General features: G+C 39.0%; 1 protein-coding gene across 1 annotated transcript; it reads left to right on the top strand.

Moving 5' to 3' along the window:
* Positions 1-15897: 15897 nt before the first annotated feature.
* LOC105036973 (uncharacterized) lies at positions 15898-18791 on the top strand. The gene is made up of 2 exons (XM_073261159.1): positions 15898-16929; positions 18010-18791. The coding sequence occupies exons 1-2, from the start codon at positions 16143-16145 to the stop codon at positions 18504-18506; spliced, it is 1284 nt and encodes a 427-aa protein (XP_073117260.1). The 5' UTR covers positions 15898-16142; the 3' UTR covers positions 18507-18791.
* Positions 18792-19383: the final 592 nt, after the last annotated feature.

The raw sequence follows: 19383 nt of genomic DNA, 5'->3' as shown, positions 1-19383 counted from the left end.
ACTATTCAATCTCATCTTCAATACTGAAGCAGTCATTCCTATCAAGATCGAAATGCCGACAACTAGGGTGGAACGCTATACCAAGGAGGAAATCTGAGTTGACTTCAGACAAATTTGGACATGATCGAAGGATCAAAGAGCAAGCTTGGGTCAAGATGATCATACTAGCAATGAGTAGCCTACTACTATAATGCACGGGTCAGGTCAAGATATTCTGACCAGGAGATCTCATCCTTTGTCGGGCCAAGATATCTAAACCTACAAGCAAGGCAAGCTGACTCCGAATTAAGAAGGCTCCTACAGAATCATCGAAGTCACCAAAACTAGGGCATATAAATTGAGAGCCTCGATGGAACCCCTATTCCTCAAACATGGAATGTCAAAATTAAAAATGTACTACTAATAAGTTATATCTCCATTTATCATATCCATGAAATATTTTTTTGAGCTTTGATAGAAGTTCTTTGTTAATGCGACTAAGTGAAATACTCGACTGACATTTACAATAGCCAACCACAAATGAAGTCATCAGAAATGATCAAAGACATCACATGAATATATCTAAGACAACCGAGCAAGCCTCGGTCCTTAGAGAAGGATGATTGGATATAATTCGATTTAAGATATTCGAACTTCGATCAGACCTTGACGACTAGATTGACTAGATTAGAATGCACCGATCTTATGGAGATATCTCGGCTATGACTAAGATCTCCAAATCAATGATTGGTAGATTATCAGTTATAAGGAGATATCCTGATTCAAGCAGGATCTTCCTAACCACCCATGATTGGTTGGATGAAGATGACAACAACGACTCGATAAAATTATTACCATGAATTGATTTCATATCGACTTCAGACAAAAAGCTTCGGGATCTTCCTAGCCACCATGACTGGTCGGATGAAAACATTGACAATGACTTGACAAAATTACTGTCATAAATCGACTTCATATTGACTTTGGATAAAAAGCTTCATCGAGATCTTTCCAACCATATCATTGTTGAGAATTATGTCCCAAAGCAATCATCAGCCTGTTGACAGTTGTGCTTATCATTGTAATTGTATATAATTATTAAATTAATAAATATTATTTAATTTTTTCATCACTGTGTACATCTTATTTTGAACTTCTGTTATGTGATGATGTCCTTAGGACTATTTGATTCGACATAGAGGATATATCGTTTAGTCCTTAAATGAGTTTGTACCAAATGATATGCTATTACTAGGATGATAGATATATCAAGTGTAGGTCATTATGTGCCATATAGGTTGATTGTCCTCTTAACCAAGGAGCATGAAGACGTTGTATAGCATGCAGAAAAATATAGGAGTATATTTCACTGAATGTGGCCAACTTTGGAGCACTCTGCTGTCAAGAGTAACTCCGAAGGGATATAGATATAAGTATCCCTTCGATCTAAGATCACCATGATGACTTGTAAGCAACTCACCATGCTTTGTGCCGGACTACTTTAATTTCTAATTCAGTGATGAAAGATTTCTAGATATAGTCAAGTACTTGTGAAGTTGGTGTGTGAGTTAAGATGGAATTGACCATTTTGAATAAGTAGGAGTTAATGTATCAGTGTGTTTTAATTCAGTAAAACCTTGATCGGGATAATCCATGTGATGAATTTGAAAATTAAAATATAATGTGGATGACCATATCAGGGTTGACAGTTAAACCCTAGGTCACTTTGAGCATTTGGGTCAAAGGGATGAATTATATGGTAACTATATTCAAATAGGTTCTTGAGTGTTGCTTAGCATACATTCGAACTATCCAGACGTCGGGTATCATTGCAAGATGGTTACTTCGATTGGTATAAAAATTAGTTCCTGTGCTACCGGCTTAGGTTCGAACCTATGGAGTCACACATATTAGAAGTTTTTCTTCGATCATATGGCTAATTTGAAGAGTCTCAGTCAACGGAGACTCTGGTGAAGAGTCTCATTTGACGGGGACTCTGCTGAAGAGTCTCACTGGACAAAGACTCTAGAGAAGAGTCCACTAGACTTGGACTCTATCCTTAAATAGAGAATTAATTAGTAATTAGATCATTGATTAGTTCAATTTGATTGAGCATTAAAGTCTAGATCAAGTCTGATTAAATTTGATTCAATCAGGTCAAGTTTGATTAGGTTATGAGATGACCTAATCGGTAAAGAAGAAATGATCCTGATTTAATCGAATCTATAGCTCAATTAATTTATTGATTTGATCAAATTTAATTGAGATTATAAAAGATTAATTAGATTAGGTTCATCAATATTTTATTTGGGTCTAATTAGATTGGATTTGAAAGAAATCTAATTAGTTAAATCCTAGAGTCCCAATGAGTAGGACTCTATCCCTTGCGCCATCTAAATTGTCTCACATCTTTTCTCACCGTACAAAATTAGTTTGTATATAAGAAAATCAAAAAAATAATCCTTCTTTTGTCACTCATTAAGGATAGAAATTGGTTGGTTTTAATTTGAATTCAAATTAGTTTGAATTTAATTTAAAACTTTATCCATATCCTTCCACACGTTGGCTGCTTTTGAAGTGGTCTATTGTGTATGAGAAAAGGAGGTCTTTTCAACTGATTTTCATACTCAATTTTCTCTGATAAGTCCCTCTTTAAGTTAGATAAGGGTAAGAAAAAGTTGGAGTCGAATTGAAATTCAAAGAGTTTGCATTGCAACAAACTTCAGCCATTATCCTATTTTATCTGGTTTGTGCGACAACCATAAAAAGGGCCATAATTTTGTGTGCCAAAAGAAGAGAGCTCTTCACCATGAGATAACAGAGAGAAGAGGGTCAAAAACACTTCTTTGGAATATAAGGATTGGGTGGGTTTTCTTCTTCCTTGGTGTAAACAAAAGAGGAGACCATTCTCCTCTTGGGTGAGAGATCTAGAACTGTTCTAGATTTTTGAGTGAGAAAAAAATCAAAGAGAAGAGAGTCTTCATCTAAATTTTCTCCACCATCCAGCATCTTTCTCTAATCCATCTTCAACATTGAAAAAGTTTGAGATGATCGAAGAAGGAGATCAAGTCAGATCTGTCATCAGAAGCCGACTACGTGAGCTAGCACTTTCCGTGGTGGGTTGATCGGTCAAGGGGGTTCGTGTGGACCATCCGTAGAGGTCGGATGCTTGTGCGACTACTCGACATCAGTGAGAGCTTCATACCATGCTTACCAATAGCAAGAGATCATCAACCCATGAAAAGGTGATGAGTTCTAAACTCTATCGATATAATCTAAAGGTTTGATCAAATTCAAGACATCGATGTGATCGATGCAGTTTTCTATTTTATTTTAGATTTTATATATAAATTTTTTATGTCATAGATCCTTAATGATAGTTTAGATCTGATCTAAAGTATGTTTAGAAGATTAAAATATTTAATTTTTTATTATTTTATTATAAAAATTTAAAAATACATGCTTTAAACTATCTATTTTTTCTTCATATGGTATTAGAGCAAGGTTTCTTATGACATAAATTTTTTGTATATAATCTAATTTTAATTATTTAGATTAGATTTAAATAGTTAATTTTGAATCTGAGTAGTAATAGTAATCTGATTGGATAGATCCTATAGTCGTCCGGTCATAGGAGAAATCAAGATTTTACTATCTCATTTATCTATTCGATGGGATCTCTTATGGTATGTAGGGGTGCTATGCGATCTTTTCCATAATGATGAACGATGAAAAAAATTTTAAAATTTTATTTTGGATCTAAAATAATATATATTAGATCTGAAATTAAAATTTTGATTATTAGATGATTGATTGTAAAAATATTTTACAAAATTAAAAAACTATTTTCAAACACCGAATCCGAACCCATATAAGCTCAAAACTTAATTGAGAATTAAGCGATCTAGATTTGAGAATCAAAGATCTAAGGCGTTAATTTCATAACTCATGGGTTAATGGGTTAGCTCGAGTCAAGTCCATTTAACTGGATTAGACCTAGGATTAGAAATCATTAATAATAGATCATGTTAGTAATTGATCAAATTTAATTAAAAGTAAATTCTGATTGGATCAATTTCTTCTCTTGATCAATTTCAATAGTTGTAGTTGGTCAAGTCCATATCTTTGATTAGACCAATATGGACTTTGATTATAGCTCCATGGTCGAATCCAAGTCTATAAGTTGATCAAATTGAAAATGACTAACCAGTTGGTATTTAAGGTAAGTAAGGCAGCTTTGATCGATGGTCATTAATTGGGAGCTACTCACATAGATTGAATCTATGTCGAGTTAATGACATATCCCTCCTATCGATCTCACTTATCTGGCCAACATATTGAATCATGTTTTGATTAGATCACTTAATGATTGGAGTTGATCCATGTTAACTAGAAAATCAGTATGACTGATTTAGGTGTTCTAGTTCAACTTATCTTGAGTCCTCTTTATGACTTGATGAAGCCAGTAGGAGGATTCATGACTGATTGGCTGGACCAGCTTATGCCTGATCTTCTTAAATCTGACTTGGTGAAGTCAGTGGGAGGATTAAGATTAACTAGTCAAGTCTCATCTCATCTCTCAATTCAACTAATTAAATCTTCTAAACTTGTTAGGTCCCTAAAATGAAATAGTTATGACGATAACTAGATCATAGCCTCTCATTAAGTTGGGTGATAATGAGTCCAATGGTTTTAGATGATCATTGGAGGTGCCACATGTATGATGCTCATTTGGTTGTCGGAATTATCATTCATAATATGTTATTTTAGTTGTGTCTTTCTGATGATGGTCAAGTTGGTCGAGTCACACTCGAATCTGATCACTCGTTTGTTAGATATACTAAATTCTGACATGTTAATGGTTGGACCTAATCAGAACCTTCAGTGGAGGCGCCATACATCTACTGAAGAGGTGTCTGGGATAAAATTGAATACTAAAAATTATTTGATGAATAATTAGTTAAGAACCTATCTGTGGGTATACAAGGATTGGCCGAGCCATACTCGGACCCATGTGCAGTCCATGTGGATTCTAGTACCCACTAAGAGATTAGTGTAATTCTTTGAATTGAAGATAGAGGCTATCAATTCAAATAAAATAGTGAAAGAACTTTTAGACTAAAATTCATATCTTTAGGCTTAATCAATTCATATACTAATTAGATTCTGATTTTTTTTTTGCAGTTATGGCCACCACTTTGTCGCTCTGATCACTATAAGTTAGTGATAAATTGATGGGATGAAATTTTGATAGCTGATATCGAAAGCTCAAAATAGTCCTGAAGCACAAACGGATCTTGTATGTATTGACAGATCCGGCACCCGAAGAGCCAGCTCTGAATGCACGTAGCACGGTCAGAGATACTTATCAGAAGTGGCTCAACGATCAAACTACGGTTCGTTGTATTATGTTGGCGGCGATGAATGATGAGTTTAGTCATCATTTCAAGAATGCTCAGCCACAGGATATATTGTAAATATTGAATGAGTCTTTTGGCACACCCGATGATGTTGAGAGGCATAAGAATAGTTATGCCATTTTCAACATTTGAATGAAGGAAGGAGCATCAGTCACTGATCATGTATTGTATATGATCGAGATGATTGAGCGCCTAAGCAAGCTCAGCTTTCTCCTACATGAGCAGTTAGGAAAAAAATGCTATTTTGAACTCTTTGTCCAAGTCCTACCTTCCTTTTCTTACTCATTTTTGAATGACAAAGCTTGCAATTAACTACCATGATTTGCTGAGGTTACTGCAAAACTTTGAGAAGGATCAGCAGCTCCAAAAGAGTCGGTAAATATTGTGAGAGGATCTTCTTCTGGACAATGATCATTTAAGAAAGGAAAGAAGAATAAGAAGAACAAGAAAATGGTGCAAAGTGCTGGGGCACCCCAAATTCAGTCAGACCAAGAAACTCAAGTTCGATTAGAGTCAGACAAAATACTTCTACTGTAAGAAGCAGGGGCACTAAAAAAAAATTATCCTCAATACATTGCCTCTCTGGATCCGAACAGATCGAGAAAAAGCAAGTTATTGCTGGACAAGGTAATTATATGATAACATCTTGTAATTTTTTAATTTGTGATTCTACTACTTGGATATTAGATATCGGAAGTTTTTTTAATATTTATAATTCATTGCAGGATCTGCAGATCAGTAGGAGATTTCAAAAAGATGAAAGGTTCCTTAATGTTAGAGATGGAAGACTAGTTCTAGTTCTAGTGTTAGAGACTATTAAGCTTGTATTCAAGTCTAATATAATGTCTAAGTGAATGTCACTTTTGTCCTTCTTTTTTATTGAATATTATTTCTGTAGGCCTTTTGGCCATCTACGGTTATGAAATTAAAAAAAATAATAATTTTAATATCATTATGAATGGTGTTAATGTGATGAATGAATAATTGAATAATGGTATTTACATATTATCACAACCTGTTAGTGTAATATACACATCCAATAAATTCTCTAAAATTAGTGATGTCTCTGATATCTACCTTTGGTATTGTAGATTAGGTCATATTAACAAGAACAGAATAAACAGGTTGACACAAGAAAAATTTTCGAAGTCAGTGATTATGAATCATTCCCAACCTGTGAGTCCTGTCTTCTTGAAAAAATGATCAAATCATCTTTTACTGAAAAAGATGAGCGAGCCAGTGAAGTTCTAAGTCTGATACATATTGATGTATGTGGATCGATGAACACTAGTGTCAGAGATGGATATTATTATTTTATTATATTTACAGATGATCTATCGAGGTATGGACACGTCTACTTAGTGACACATAAGTCAGAATCATTTGAAATATTCAAATGATTTCGTAATGAAGTAAAAAAATAAATTGAAAAGAGTATTAAAACATTTCGATCCGATTGAGGAGGAGAATACCTCTTTAGTGAGTTTCTGACATACTTAGAAGAGAATGTGATTTTCTCACAATGGATCACTTCTGGAACACCACAGCATAATGGTGTATCAAAAAGGAGGAATCGAATCCTGTTAGACATGGTTCGATCCATGATGGACTTTATAAGTCTGTCGATTTTTTTTTGAGAATACGCACTCGAGTCAGCTTGTTATATTTTAAATAAAATTTTGAGTAAGTCTGTAAGTAAAACACTACATGAGATGTGGGATATCCGGCTTATGTCAAACGTTTGAAAACTGACAAGCTTGGACCTAGGTCTGACAAGTATCTATTTATAGGATACCTAAAAGAGACCAAGGGATATTACTTCTACCTCGCTGATGAACAACAGAAGGTGTTCATCAGCAATAGGACTGTCTTTTTAGAAAAAGAGTTCCTTGATGAATGAACTAATACCTCAAAGATTGAACTTGATGAAGTTCGATCGGTAGAAGAACCGATATAATCTAGTAAATCTATAGAGTCGGACTTGATTAGATCAAATTCAAAATCTATTGTAGAAATATCTTTAAGAAGATCTGGTAGAGTACCATGTCAATCGGATAGATATTACAGTTTCTTAGTCCGAGACAGAGATCCAGTTGAACTCGATGAGAACAATGAGGATCCGATCACCTATATGGATGCGATGTAGAGGTTTGACTTTGATAAGTGGCTGGAAGCCATGAAATTCAAAATGGAGTCTATGAAAATCAACAATATATGGACATTGGTTGATCCACCTGAAGGAATAAAACTCATAGGGTATAAGTGGATCTTCAAAAAGAAGAAGGGCGCAGACGAAAAGGTGGAGATCTATAAAGTCCGTCTGGTTGTCAAGAGTTACTGTCAGCGTTATGGTATTGACTATGATGAGATATTTTCTCTTGTAACAATGCTCAAGTCTATTTGGATTATGCTTGCGATAGCAGCATATCTGGACTATAAAATTTGACAAATAGATGTGAAAACAACCTTCCTAAATGGAGAGCTAGAAGAAGAGGTGTATTTAATACAATCTGAAGATTTCATATCCACAGATGAGTCTAAGATGTGTAAGCTTCAAAAGTCCATCTATAGACTTAAGCAGGCATCTCAGAGTTGGAACATACGTTTTGATAAAGTGATCAGAATGTATGGCTTCATTAAGAATGGAGAGGAACCTTGCATATACAAATGAGTTAATAACTCTATGGTAGTATTTCTTATTTTGTATGTCTATGATATTCTCTTAATCAGGAATGACATCCCCGCATTATAGAAAATAAAAGTTTGATTATCATCACAGTTCTCTATGAAAGACTTGGGAGAAGCATCCTTCATTCTTGGGATGAAGATCTATAAAGATAGATCTAAAATATTATTTGGATTATCTCAGTCGACGTATATTGATACTGTGCTGAAAAGATTCAGCATGAAAAATTTTAAGAAAAACTATCTTCCGATAGGCCAAGAAATTTTTTTCTCGAAGAGAGATTGTCTGATAACTCCTCAAGAGAGAGAGCATATGAATAGAATTTTATATGCTTCGATAGTGGGATTTATTATATACGCTATGACATGTACATGATCGAATGTGATATACTCATTAGGAGCAGTGAGCATCGATCCAGGTAAGAATTACTGGAAGGACATAAAGACCATCAATAAGTATTTGAGAAATATTAAAGATTAGTGGTTTATCTATAGAGAATCCGATCTAAAACTTATGAAATTTACAGACTCTAATTTTTAATCTAATCATGACGACAGCAAAAGTATGTCAGGATATATTTGTACCCTGAATGGTGGAGTAATCTGCTGAAAAAATTTTAAGCAGTATACTATGGCCGACTCTACTTTTGAGGCAGAATATATCGCGGCATCCGATGCTGCGAAAAAAGTAGTGTGGCTATGAAAGTTCATCAACGAGCTCGGAGTGGCACCCTCCCTTGATGGTCCCATCTTGTTGTACTGTGATAGTACTGGTGCCATTGCTCAAGTGAAGGAACTGAAGTCACATCAGCAAATTAAGCGCATTCTGCATCGCTACTACCTAATTCGAGAGATCGTGGATCAGGTGACGTCGAGCTTCAGAAGATCGATAGAAAGAAGAATCTGGCCGATCCATTTACTAAAGCCCTCGACGTCAAGGAGTTCGAAGACTACAAATCAAAGATGGGTATACGATACTATACCGATTGGTTTTAGTCCAAGTGAGAGTTATTGGAAATTGTATCCCAGAATCAATCGTCAGTCTATTGATGGTTATACTTATCATTGTAATTGTCTATGAATTATTGAATTAATAAATATTATTTAATTTTTTCATCACAATGTATATCTCATTTTGAACTCCTGCTATGTGATAAAGTTCTTAGGACTATTTGATTCAATATAGGAGGATATATCATTTAGTTCTTAAATGAGTTCGCGATCAAATGATATGCTATTACTAGGACGATAGACATATCAAGTGTAGGTCATTGTGTGCCATATAGATTGATTGTCCTCTTAAATAAGGAGTGTGGAGGTGCTGGTATGGCATGCAGGTGAAATATAGGAGTACATTTCACTAAACATGATCAACTCTGGAGCACTCTGCTGTCAAGAGTCACTTCGAAGGGATATAGGTATAAGTGTCTCTCCGACCTGAGATTACTACGGTGACTTGCAAGCAACACACTATACTTTGGTGCCGGACTATCTGAATTTCTAATTCAGCGATGAAAGATTTCTGGACATAGTCAAGTACTTGTAAAGTCGGTGTGTGAGTTAAGATGGAATTGACCCCTCCGAATAAGTAGGAGTTAATATATCAGTGTGTTTCAATTCAGTAAAATCTTGGTCGGGGTAATCTATATGATGAATTTTAAAAATTGAAATACAATGTGGATGACCATATCAGGGTTGGCAGTTAAACTCTAGGTCACCTTAAGCATTTGGATCAAAGGGATGAATTATACGGTAACTATATTCAAATAAGTTCTTAAGTATTGCTTAGCATACATTCGACCTATCTGGATATTGGATACCATTGCTAGATGGCTATTCCGATTGGTACAGGAATCAGTTCCTGTGCTACCGATTTAGGTTCGAACCTATGGAGTCACACACATTAAAAGTTTCTCTCTGATCACATGGCTAATTTGAAGAGTCTCATTCAATGAAGACTCTGATGAAGAGTCTCATTTGACAGAGACTTTGTTGAAGAGTCTCACTGGACGGGGACTTTGCTGAAGAGTCTCACGGGAAGGAGACTCTAGAGAAGAATCCCACTAGACTTGGACTCTATCTTTAAATAGAGGATTAATTAGTGATTAGATTACTAATTAGCTCAATTTGATTGAGCATTAAAGTCTGAATCAAGTCTGATTGAATTTGATTCAATAGGTTAAGTCTGATTAGGTTATGAGATGACCTAATCGGTAAGGGTGAAATGATCCTGATTTGATCAGATCTATAGCTCAATTAATTTATTAATTTGATCAAATTTAATTGAGGTTATAAGAGCCTAATTATATTAGGTTCATTATATTTTATTTGGGTCCAATTGGATTGGGTTTGAAAAGAAATCCAATTGGTTAAACCCTAGAGTCCTAAATGAGTAGGACTCTATCCCTTGCACCACCTAAATTGTCTCATACCTTTTCTCATCGCACAAAATTAGTTTGTATATGAAAAAATTAGAAAATAATATTTTTTTTATCACTCATTAATAATAAAAATTGGTTGTTTTAATTTGAATTCAAATTAATTTGAATTTCAACTTAAAATCTTATCCATATCCTTCCACACGTTGGCTGCTTTTGAAGGAGTCTATTGTGTACGAGAAAAGGAGATCTTTCTAATTGATTTTTGTGCCTAATTTTTTCTGATAAGTCCCTTTTTAAGTTAGATAAGGGTGAGAAAAAGTTGGAGTCGAATTGGAAATTTAAAAGAGTTTGAATTGCAACAAACTCCAACCCTTATCCTGTTTTATCTGGTTTGTGCGGCAGCCATAAAAAGTCATAATTTTGTATGCCAAAAGAAGAGAGCTCTTCACCACGAGATACCAGAGAGAAAGAGGGTCAAAAATACTTCTTTGAGATGTGAGGATTGGATGGATTTTCTTCCTCCTTGGCGTGAACAAAATAGGAGATCGTTCTCCTCTTGAGTGAGAGACCTAGAACTGTTTAGGTTTTTGGATGAAAAAAAAATCAAAGAGAAGAGAGTATTTATTTAAATTTTCTCCACCATTCAGTATCTTTTTCTGATCCATCTTCGACATCAAAAAGATTTGAGGTGATCGAAGAAGGAGATCAAGTCAGATTTGTCATCAGAAGCTGACTGCGTGAGCTAGCATTCTCGCGGAGGGCTGATCGGTCCGAGAACTTCGTGTGGACCATCCGTAAAGGTCGGACACTTGTGCGGCTCTGGACATCAGTGAGAGCTTATACCATGCTTACCAACAGCGAGATCATCCACCCATAAAAAGATGATGAGTTCTGAACTCTACCGACATAATCTAAAGGTTAGATCAAATTCAGGGCATCGATATGATCGATGTAGTTTTCTATTTTATTTCAGATTTTATATGTAAATTTTTTATTCATAGATCCTTAATGGTAGTTTAGATCTGATCTAAAGTATGTTTAGAAGATTAAAATGTTTAATCTTTTATTATTTCGCTGTAAAAATTTAAAAATACATGCTTTGAACTATCCATTTTTTCTTCAACCATAACTGATCGGGTAAAGATGGCATCAATGACTAGACAAAATTATTGCCATGAATTGACTTCGTATTGATTTCGGACAAAAAATTTTGTCCAGATCTTTCCAACCACACCATGACTAGTTGGATGAAGACGATGGTAACGACTTAGCAAAATTATTGCCATAACTCAACTTTAGATGAAATTTTGTCAAGATCTTCCTGACCACGCCAATTGTTGGTTGAAAAAAGATGATGACATAGACTTGACAAAATTTGTTGCCAAGGATCAACTTCGGACCGACTTTCGATATTGCGACTTTAGACTGACTTCGATATTGTGGCTTCGAACTCAAGTCCGAACCAAAGATTCTAACCAACTCGGTCAGTTGATAGAGTCAATGTCTAACATACGGTAGACTTTGATGGGCCTAAAGATGATCTCCAGATCTCTTTTTTCAAATCATTATGTTGTCACGTCTTGAATGGTCCATCCCTCATAAATATGGTGAGACTTGCGAAGCAGCATATTAATGAAGCTCTAAGATTTTCTCTGTCAAATGTTGTGGAGTAAATTTTTCAAAAGAAGATTGGGTTAGCAACTAAGGACTAGTTTTGAGATTGACTATTTCCTTCATCCAAAGCAATGAAACTACTTTAGACTCGGAAGTGGGGGATAAGTGTTATGGAGATTATCCACCATTTGAATCGATCTTGCTCTCTTCGGATTACAATCGAGCATTCATTGATGACTCAACAAGATTATCTTGAATGCCAGTGAGAGATTTAGAAATCTACAATAGAGCGACTTTATATTATCATTTTTTGTCTGACTCCTGGCTCAAACTTTTACTGACCTCAGAGATGGGATCTTACCGACATAAGAAACAATGTCCCACAATCGATGGAAAGGAAGATAATGCCTAAAATCTTGATCTGAGCTTTGATACATCTAAGGTGGAACCTCGATGTTAAACTGATCTCAAGTGACCAGCTTATTCAGTCATGCGAGAGATTCATTGGAATTTTCCAATAACTTTTAGAACGTGAGCAAAATGCATAACTGATACACATGATTAATAATCCTGATTCACAAATTAATGAATAGATTCTCTATCCTAACGGTCTATCTGATCAAGACCTAGCAATCTAATGAATTAGAGCTTAACGACTTATCAGATTCAAGCATAACAATCTATAGCTCCCTCTCTATATAAAGAGGTAACAAGATAATCTTTTAAGTAAGTTCAACTCCAAAGAACCATCCATGCTCTTGCTTTTCCTCACTTTTAACTATACTATTCTCAAATTTTGGCTAATTTAAGTATCGAAGGATCCCTCATCAGAACCTTCGATAAGAGTGGACTTCTCCTATAAATTTTTCTTGATGCTTCAATTCTCAAATTGATAGGAAATTGTGCAACCCCGGCCACATTCGTCTTGGATCAGTGTTGCAGCACAATATCCAATTAGGGTCTCAACTACGCAATCACATACTTTAATAAATGATAATAAGATTTGGACGAAGGAAGAAAGGGTTGAATGCTCAAATAAAACATTACTTCCAATGCTATCAGACAAAAGGGACAACGGTTGCAGTCTCATATCGGTCATATGGCTTGTAAACTTGTAATGACCCTCGATCGGTAGCGAATTCGTGATGCAGTATGCCAGGACTACCATGCGTCATATTTGATTTTAGTAATCATGTGGGCTTGGATGAAATGAAAAAGCCTGCAATGCACGCATGGTCGCGCAAGCTGCTTCATGGCCGGACCGGTCCACCAGCTCACTCTGGTCCATGTAATAATTAGTCGTCGAGGAGAGGAGCTCCGGGTCATGGCTCCAGCGTGTACTGTATTCCGACTCGGATCAAAGGCTGACTTCCGCCTACTGAAGGAGGAATTATTAGGTAGAATGAGCCTGGCAGGTGTGATTATAGGCAAAGACAATGACAGGTCAGCCGATTCTCATTGTTGTGAGATGGACATCGGGGGTATCGAGTCCAAAAATTTCATATCGGATACAATCAAGAGAGCCTACTGTTTATTAGTGCGGGTTCTCTCTCTCACGTGAGGTATCTTTTGCGGGACAAAATCGTAAGGGGTGGGGTATTGATCGGATCAAAGGCAATTGGCGCCGTCTTTGAGAACCTGTCTCCTACCTGCAACAGTATGCTCCCTTGCTGGGGCTGTTGTGGGATGGGCATCGGAGGCATCGAGCCCGAAAGTCCCATATCGGATACAATCAAGAGAGCCTACTGCTTATTAGTGCAGGTTCCCCCTCTCCTACGTGAGGCCCTTTTTGCGGAGCAAAATCGTTAGTGGTGTGGGGTGTTGATCGGGTCAAAGATCCAGACCCCGCTCCAAAGCGGACAATACCTCACGATTGGGTGGAAAAGATGATTCCCTGTGGGCAATAGACCTCAACATCATTAAATGCGTAACTATGGTTAACCACTCCTGTCCACGTTACCTCCCTATTTCTCTTTATATAAACCCCTCCACTTCCACTCCATCCCCGATCACCAGCGGCGCCACCACCACTCCGGCAGGTTGCGCCACCCCGGCTGACAGCGGCTCCACGCTGAGTGTTCTCCACGCCTTGGGCCTCTGCTCCCCTTCCACCCATCCGCCTCCTGAGAGGACACTGTCCTCGACCTCCTCTCCCGCGACGTCGGCCTCCTCTACCTCGCCTCCCTCGCTACCGCCCGCCGATCCTTTGTCCCCATCGTCCCCGGCCGTCAGATCCTCCAGCCCCTGCCTATGCCGTCCGTGTTCTCTGTCGGGCATGTCGACACCTCATGCAGCATTCAAACAAAGCAAAAAGGCTATGACGGAGATCACGGCTACACCAATAGATACAGCAAGGGAATGACAACTAGTAGTTTTAAGAAGCCATAGAATATTCCCTTACCTCGCTCCTGTCAACCAAACGATAAAACGTAAAATAAAAATATCAAAAGGAGCACACCTTTGATCTGCTGATACAGTAACAGTAACACCTTTGATCTGCTGATACAGTAACAGCACTGCTTTTTAGCATGGGATCAGGCCCAAACAACACTATAGTAGACTACAAGATGAATACATGCCAACAACAACAATAACATGAGCAGTACTACAAAGAGGTACATTTTGAAACCAAATTACTAAATATAATAATCATAATAGTAAACATAACACTCTCCCAGTGGCAAGAGCTCTGATATGGCGTATCACATTCTCAGAAGGAATCCAATCTTTTAAAAGGTACAGCTCTCGCGGGCGACGCCCAGCCTGCCGTTGGTTACGTCGAAGAGAACGCGGTGGTTCATCTGCTGCATGTTGGCAATCACGTTGAGTCCCGAGTTCACGTTGTCCGGCGCCACCGCCATGGCCAGGCAAGTGATCGACCCAGCCGTACTGTGAATCAAATAGTTGTCCGCCGGCAGCGTCGCGTTCATCCCAACGAACATAAACGTCATCCCCGGCGCCACGAAGGGCCGGTGGAATGGAGAGGCCGGTGGTTTTCCGGAGGCAGCCGAAGGTGTAGCCAGGGACGACGTCGGAGGCGAGGGAGAGGGAGGCGAGGAGGGAGGAGGAGCCATAGATTATGTTGAAGCCATAGGCGGCGGATCCGGCGGGGCAGGAGGGGTTGGGTACTTGCGATCGCGGCGGAGCGCCGCAAGGGACGGGGGGAGTGGTTTATGCAGAGAGAAATAGGGAGGTAATGTGGACGTGGGGGGTGGTTAACCATAGTTACGCATTTAATGAGAATCGGTCGACGTGTTGAGCTCTCATTTTCTTTGCCTATAATCACGCGTGGTGGGCTAACTTTACCTAATAATTTCTCTTACCGAAGTGGTTCCACAGACCTGTCGGACACGTGTCACCTCTGCATGCGTTGTTCTCTGTCCTCTACGTGGCAAGCTCTGGACCAACCCGACATGGCATCGCAACGTTATTCGTGTCGATGCGGCAGGCATCGCGCGCCAGAGCGCAGGAAGCATGCCGCACGCGGGGTCGGAGGACCGCCACGTGGCCAGCTCAGCCGTTCTTAGCCACTTTTTTGACCACGCTGCGTACTCCATCCATGCAAGACGGACACGCCAGACCCCTCAATCAAGTACTTCACCATGATCTTCCGAAACACCGTAGTAAGCCATGAATGAACCACCACGTACAAAACGTAGAGAATTAAGCACTGGGGCCCATACACGTGTCGGCTGCCTGACGAAAGTGGAATTTCATCCTTGATAGCAGATCAAGGGATAACTTTTTGCACGCGGATGGAGCGAGGAAGACGCTCTCCGCTGGCTTATGTAGACGGGAGTGCGTGTCGGCCGTGGAGTCCATCTCCTACCAGCACCTTGCCACGTGGCATCTCCTCCGGCGATGGCTACTGAAACGAGAGGCTCCCTTCCTCCTCCCGGACTTCTCTAAAAAGCTCTTCTTCTTCTATCCGTCTCCATCGAAGTTCTGCTGAAGAGAAGAAGATCCAAATCCAAACCCTACCCCTAATGTTAGAAATTTTCTTTTCCATTTTTTTTAATAGTCCCAGAAGTCATGGAGTTGTAGTGCAGATCCGAACCCGTTAATGGACAGAAATATTAGAAGAGTGGAGTTTTCGGACCCGAAGCCGGCGGACGACGGAGGAGTCGAGCTCAGCCTCGGGCTCTCCATCGGCGGGAGCTCCCGGAGGGACCGGAATCCGGGTCCGGCCCATCACGGGTCGGACACCCGGTTAGGATCCGGCGAGACCGTCGCCGATCTTGGTGGGGTTCGTCCCTTCGACAACGAAGATCCTTTCCGGCGGCAGGAGGGGAGGAAAAATGGGATCTTTGGCGGCGGCAATGGGGTTCCGGCGGAGGATCGGTTGACGCTAGAGGCACAGACGCTGAAATCGAGGGCCAGAGACCGGGCGGCGAGGGAGAGGGAGGCGTTCGTCGCCTACCGGGACAGGCGGAGCCGCGACCGAATCGCCGGCATTGCTCGACTTCCTAGCCCTAACCCTAATCCGGTGGCGTACGGCTCGCATCCGTTCCCGGCGATGGCAATGCAGTATCCTCACCACCATTTACGGTGCGCGCCGGTACCGAATGGGCTGGGATTTCCCTTTGTGATGCCATGCTGGGCTCCGGCGGTGTTGCCTGTCGCCGCCGAGGGTTCGAACCATTCCGAGAGGAGTATGTTCCTGCCGGTGGTTTGCCGGGGCTTGCCGGTTTCCGTACCGGCTGGGAATGCGAATCGTGGCATCGGCGAGAGTTGCTATTTGGAAGTGAAACGTGGGAAGGGCATTGGGGTTAATGGGGCCCCTTCGTCGATTGATTCGCTTGGGAGCAGCTCTTCAGGGGTTTCGGATACTTGGAGTGGTTCGCTTCGAGGTAAAACATCTCTTCCGGATTTTATTTGAACTTTCGATGCATTCTGTATGATAGATCTCTGAAAAAGGTTACTTGTTTACTTCAAAATTTGCATCTTTGGCTCATCTAGAACGATATTATAGTGTCTAAGTTCCTTTTACATAAAATTGGAGTAAATTACGATCCTGTTCAATTTTCTTATGAATTTTGGAATCTGATCCTTTAAATAGGATGGCTTTGTTGAAATTGAATTGAAATGGTTGCAATTTTTGTTTATGGAGTCTTGAATGCTTTGTTTTTTTTTTTTTTTTTTTTTTAAGAAAACAATATAGAATGAAGGTTCTTGATTTCTTTGTTGTGTAGGACTTTAACCATGAGAGAAGTCCTTTGGACCGCAAGCACCCCCATTAGCCCTTGCAACAGTATCAGGGCTCTCTGTTTGGTTGTTGATAAAAGAGGAATAGCCATTGTTGTTTTAACAGTTTGTTGAAATTAGAGCCATTGCTATTTTGACAGTTTGTTGACATTAGATCTTGCATTGTTATATTGCATGGATAGGGTTAAATTGCTTCCTTTTATTCTTTTTTAACCACGCAAGCACTTCCAAAAATAACAATGTATCATCTGATGATTGGTGATAGTGAAGCAACTCACGACTTACTTTTGTCAATAATTCATAAATCATAAAATTCATGAATAATTCAATAATAATTGGATTGTTCTAGATTGATTCATTTTTAGATAATAATTCGGAGAATCGTTTAATAATTCAAGACTTCTTCAATAATTCGGAGATTATTGTAATTACGGTGAATATTACTTATGACATCACTAATATCATATTTTTCAGTTCTTAAATATGAAAGATTTTATGTCAAGATCTTTCAACTTGTGCAGCAAAATGCATCAGATGTGCGGATTTTTCTTTTTTTGAAAGAGAAATTTGAATGATTTTATAAGCCTCCCCAAACAGTAAACATTGCCACTTGATAGGGGTGATCTCAAATGCATCTGATTATGTCATTGTTCATGTTTATATCTTAATTCACATTAGATTGTTTGTCTGTATGTAAGACTACTCACTGTTCCGTGACACTTCAGGATCGAGCATCAGCAGTGATGCAAGGAGTCATTCAACCCATACCATGGTAGACAAGTCTGGCTTGCAACTTTCATCACAAGTCAGCAATCTGCAAGGGCATCAATCTCACATTGCAGCATCTTCATCCGCAGTCATTGAAGATGGTACTGAGAAGGCCGCCAGCACTGCAGGGTCTAGCTTGGTGTTGAACTCAGCCACTTCAACCATGGGGAAGCTTGATGGTACTGCTACCTCTGTGAACAAACCAACCTCAACTGCCGAAGATCGGAACCCAAATGACTCATTCTCTCTGCCACGAATGCCCTTTGTTTCGACTACTGGGAATGGACCCAATGGGAAAACAGTCACTGGATTTCTATACAGATATACAAAAGCAGAGGTTCGCATCGTCTGTGTTTGCCATGGGAGCTCCTTTTCGCCAGCAGAGTTTGTGAGGCATGCTGGGGGTACTAACATTTCACAGCCTTTGAGGCAGATTGTTGTTGTTCCTTCATGAGAGGCTAGAGGAGAGTTGTCCACTGTTCCTGTCTTTCTAGGTGGCTGTTAGGCTTCTGTTATCCTTTTTATTGTTTGGTCTTCTTCTAGGTGTCAAGGAGTTAGGCATATAGCAGCATGGAGATGGTGTTGGAGGGGAAATTTACTAGTCGGCTGTTCAAAGTAGATAATAGATGGTAGTGTTCGAGGGGAAATTCAGTGGGTGGCTCTTCAACTTGGATCGCTGTATAAATATCTTTTATATTGAATCTCCTCCTAACAAAGTGCTGATGAGATTTTCTTTCTAGACACAGGCCATAAAAGTATCGAATATTTGGGTTCATTTGAAGGAGCTGGCGAGCATCAATAAAAAATTATATTACTGGATAAACAAATCTAATTCCCCATTTAGAAGTTTAGAATATATCTGACAAAATCAAACTTGTAATTACATCATTGTTCCAACACACAATTGATATGCAGTCCTGCATGTTTTGAAAAGCTTTGTAAATCTGAATATTTTTAGCGGCCAAAGGAAGCAACAAGGACAAACTATTGTTTGGATACCAATGATCTTTCCAGTTACATATTGTCAGATTCACATAGAAGACAATGCAAACAAAAGCATCACCAGAGCATTAAAACATGGGAAACAAATGGAATATATACATTTTATTAGAGCATGAACTCAGATATAAACTCCAATAGAGGAGTGTGCTTGATAAACAATGTAGAACGCAGCAGGAAAGCATGTACAAACTTACTGCATACAATCCATATGTATGTACGTCACAGAAGCATGATGAAAGAAAAGTATGAATTAGACATCGCACTGGATATGTGTATGCTTCAATGCTTCCAAAATTTACTGCATGCCTCTTTGGTAACTCCCACGAACT

This window comes from Elaeis guineensis, chromosome 7 (genome assembly GCF_000442705.2).
Source record: "Elaeis guineensis isolate ETL-2024a chromosome 7, EG11, whole genome shotgun sequence".
Lineage (NCBI taxonomy): Eukaryota > Viridiplantae > Streptophyta > Magnoliopsida > Arecales > Arecaceae > Elaeis > Elaeis guineensis.
Note: the sequence above shows the minus strand (reverse complement) of the source record. Positions and strands in the feature narration are given on the sequence as shown.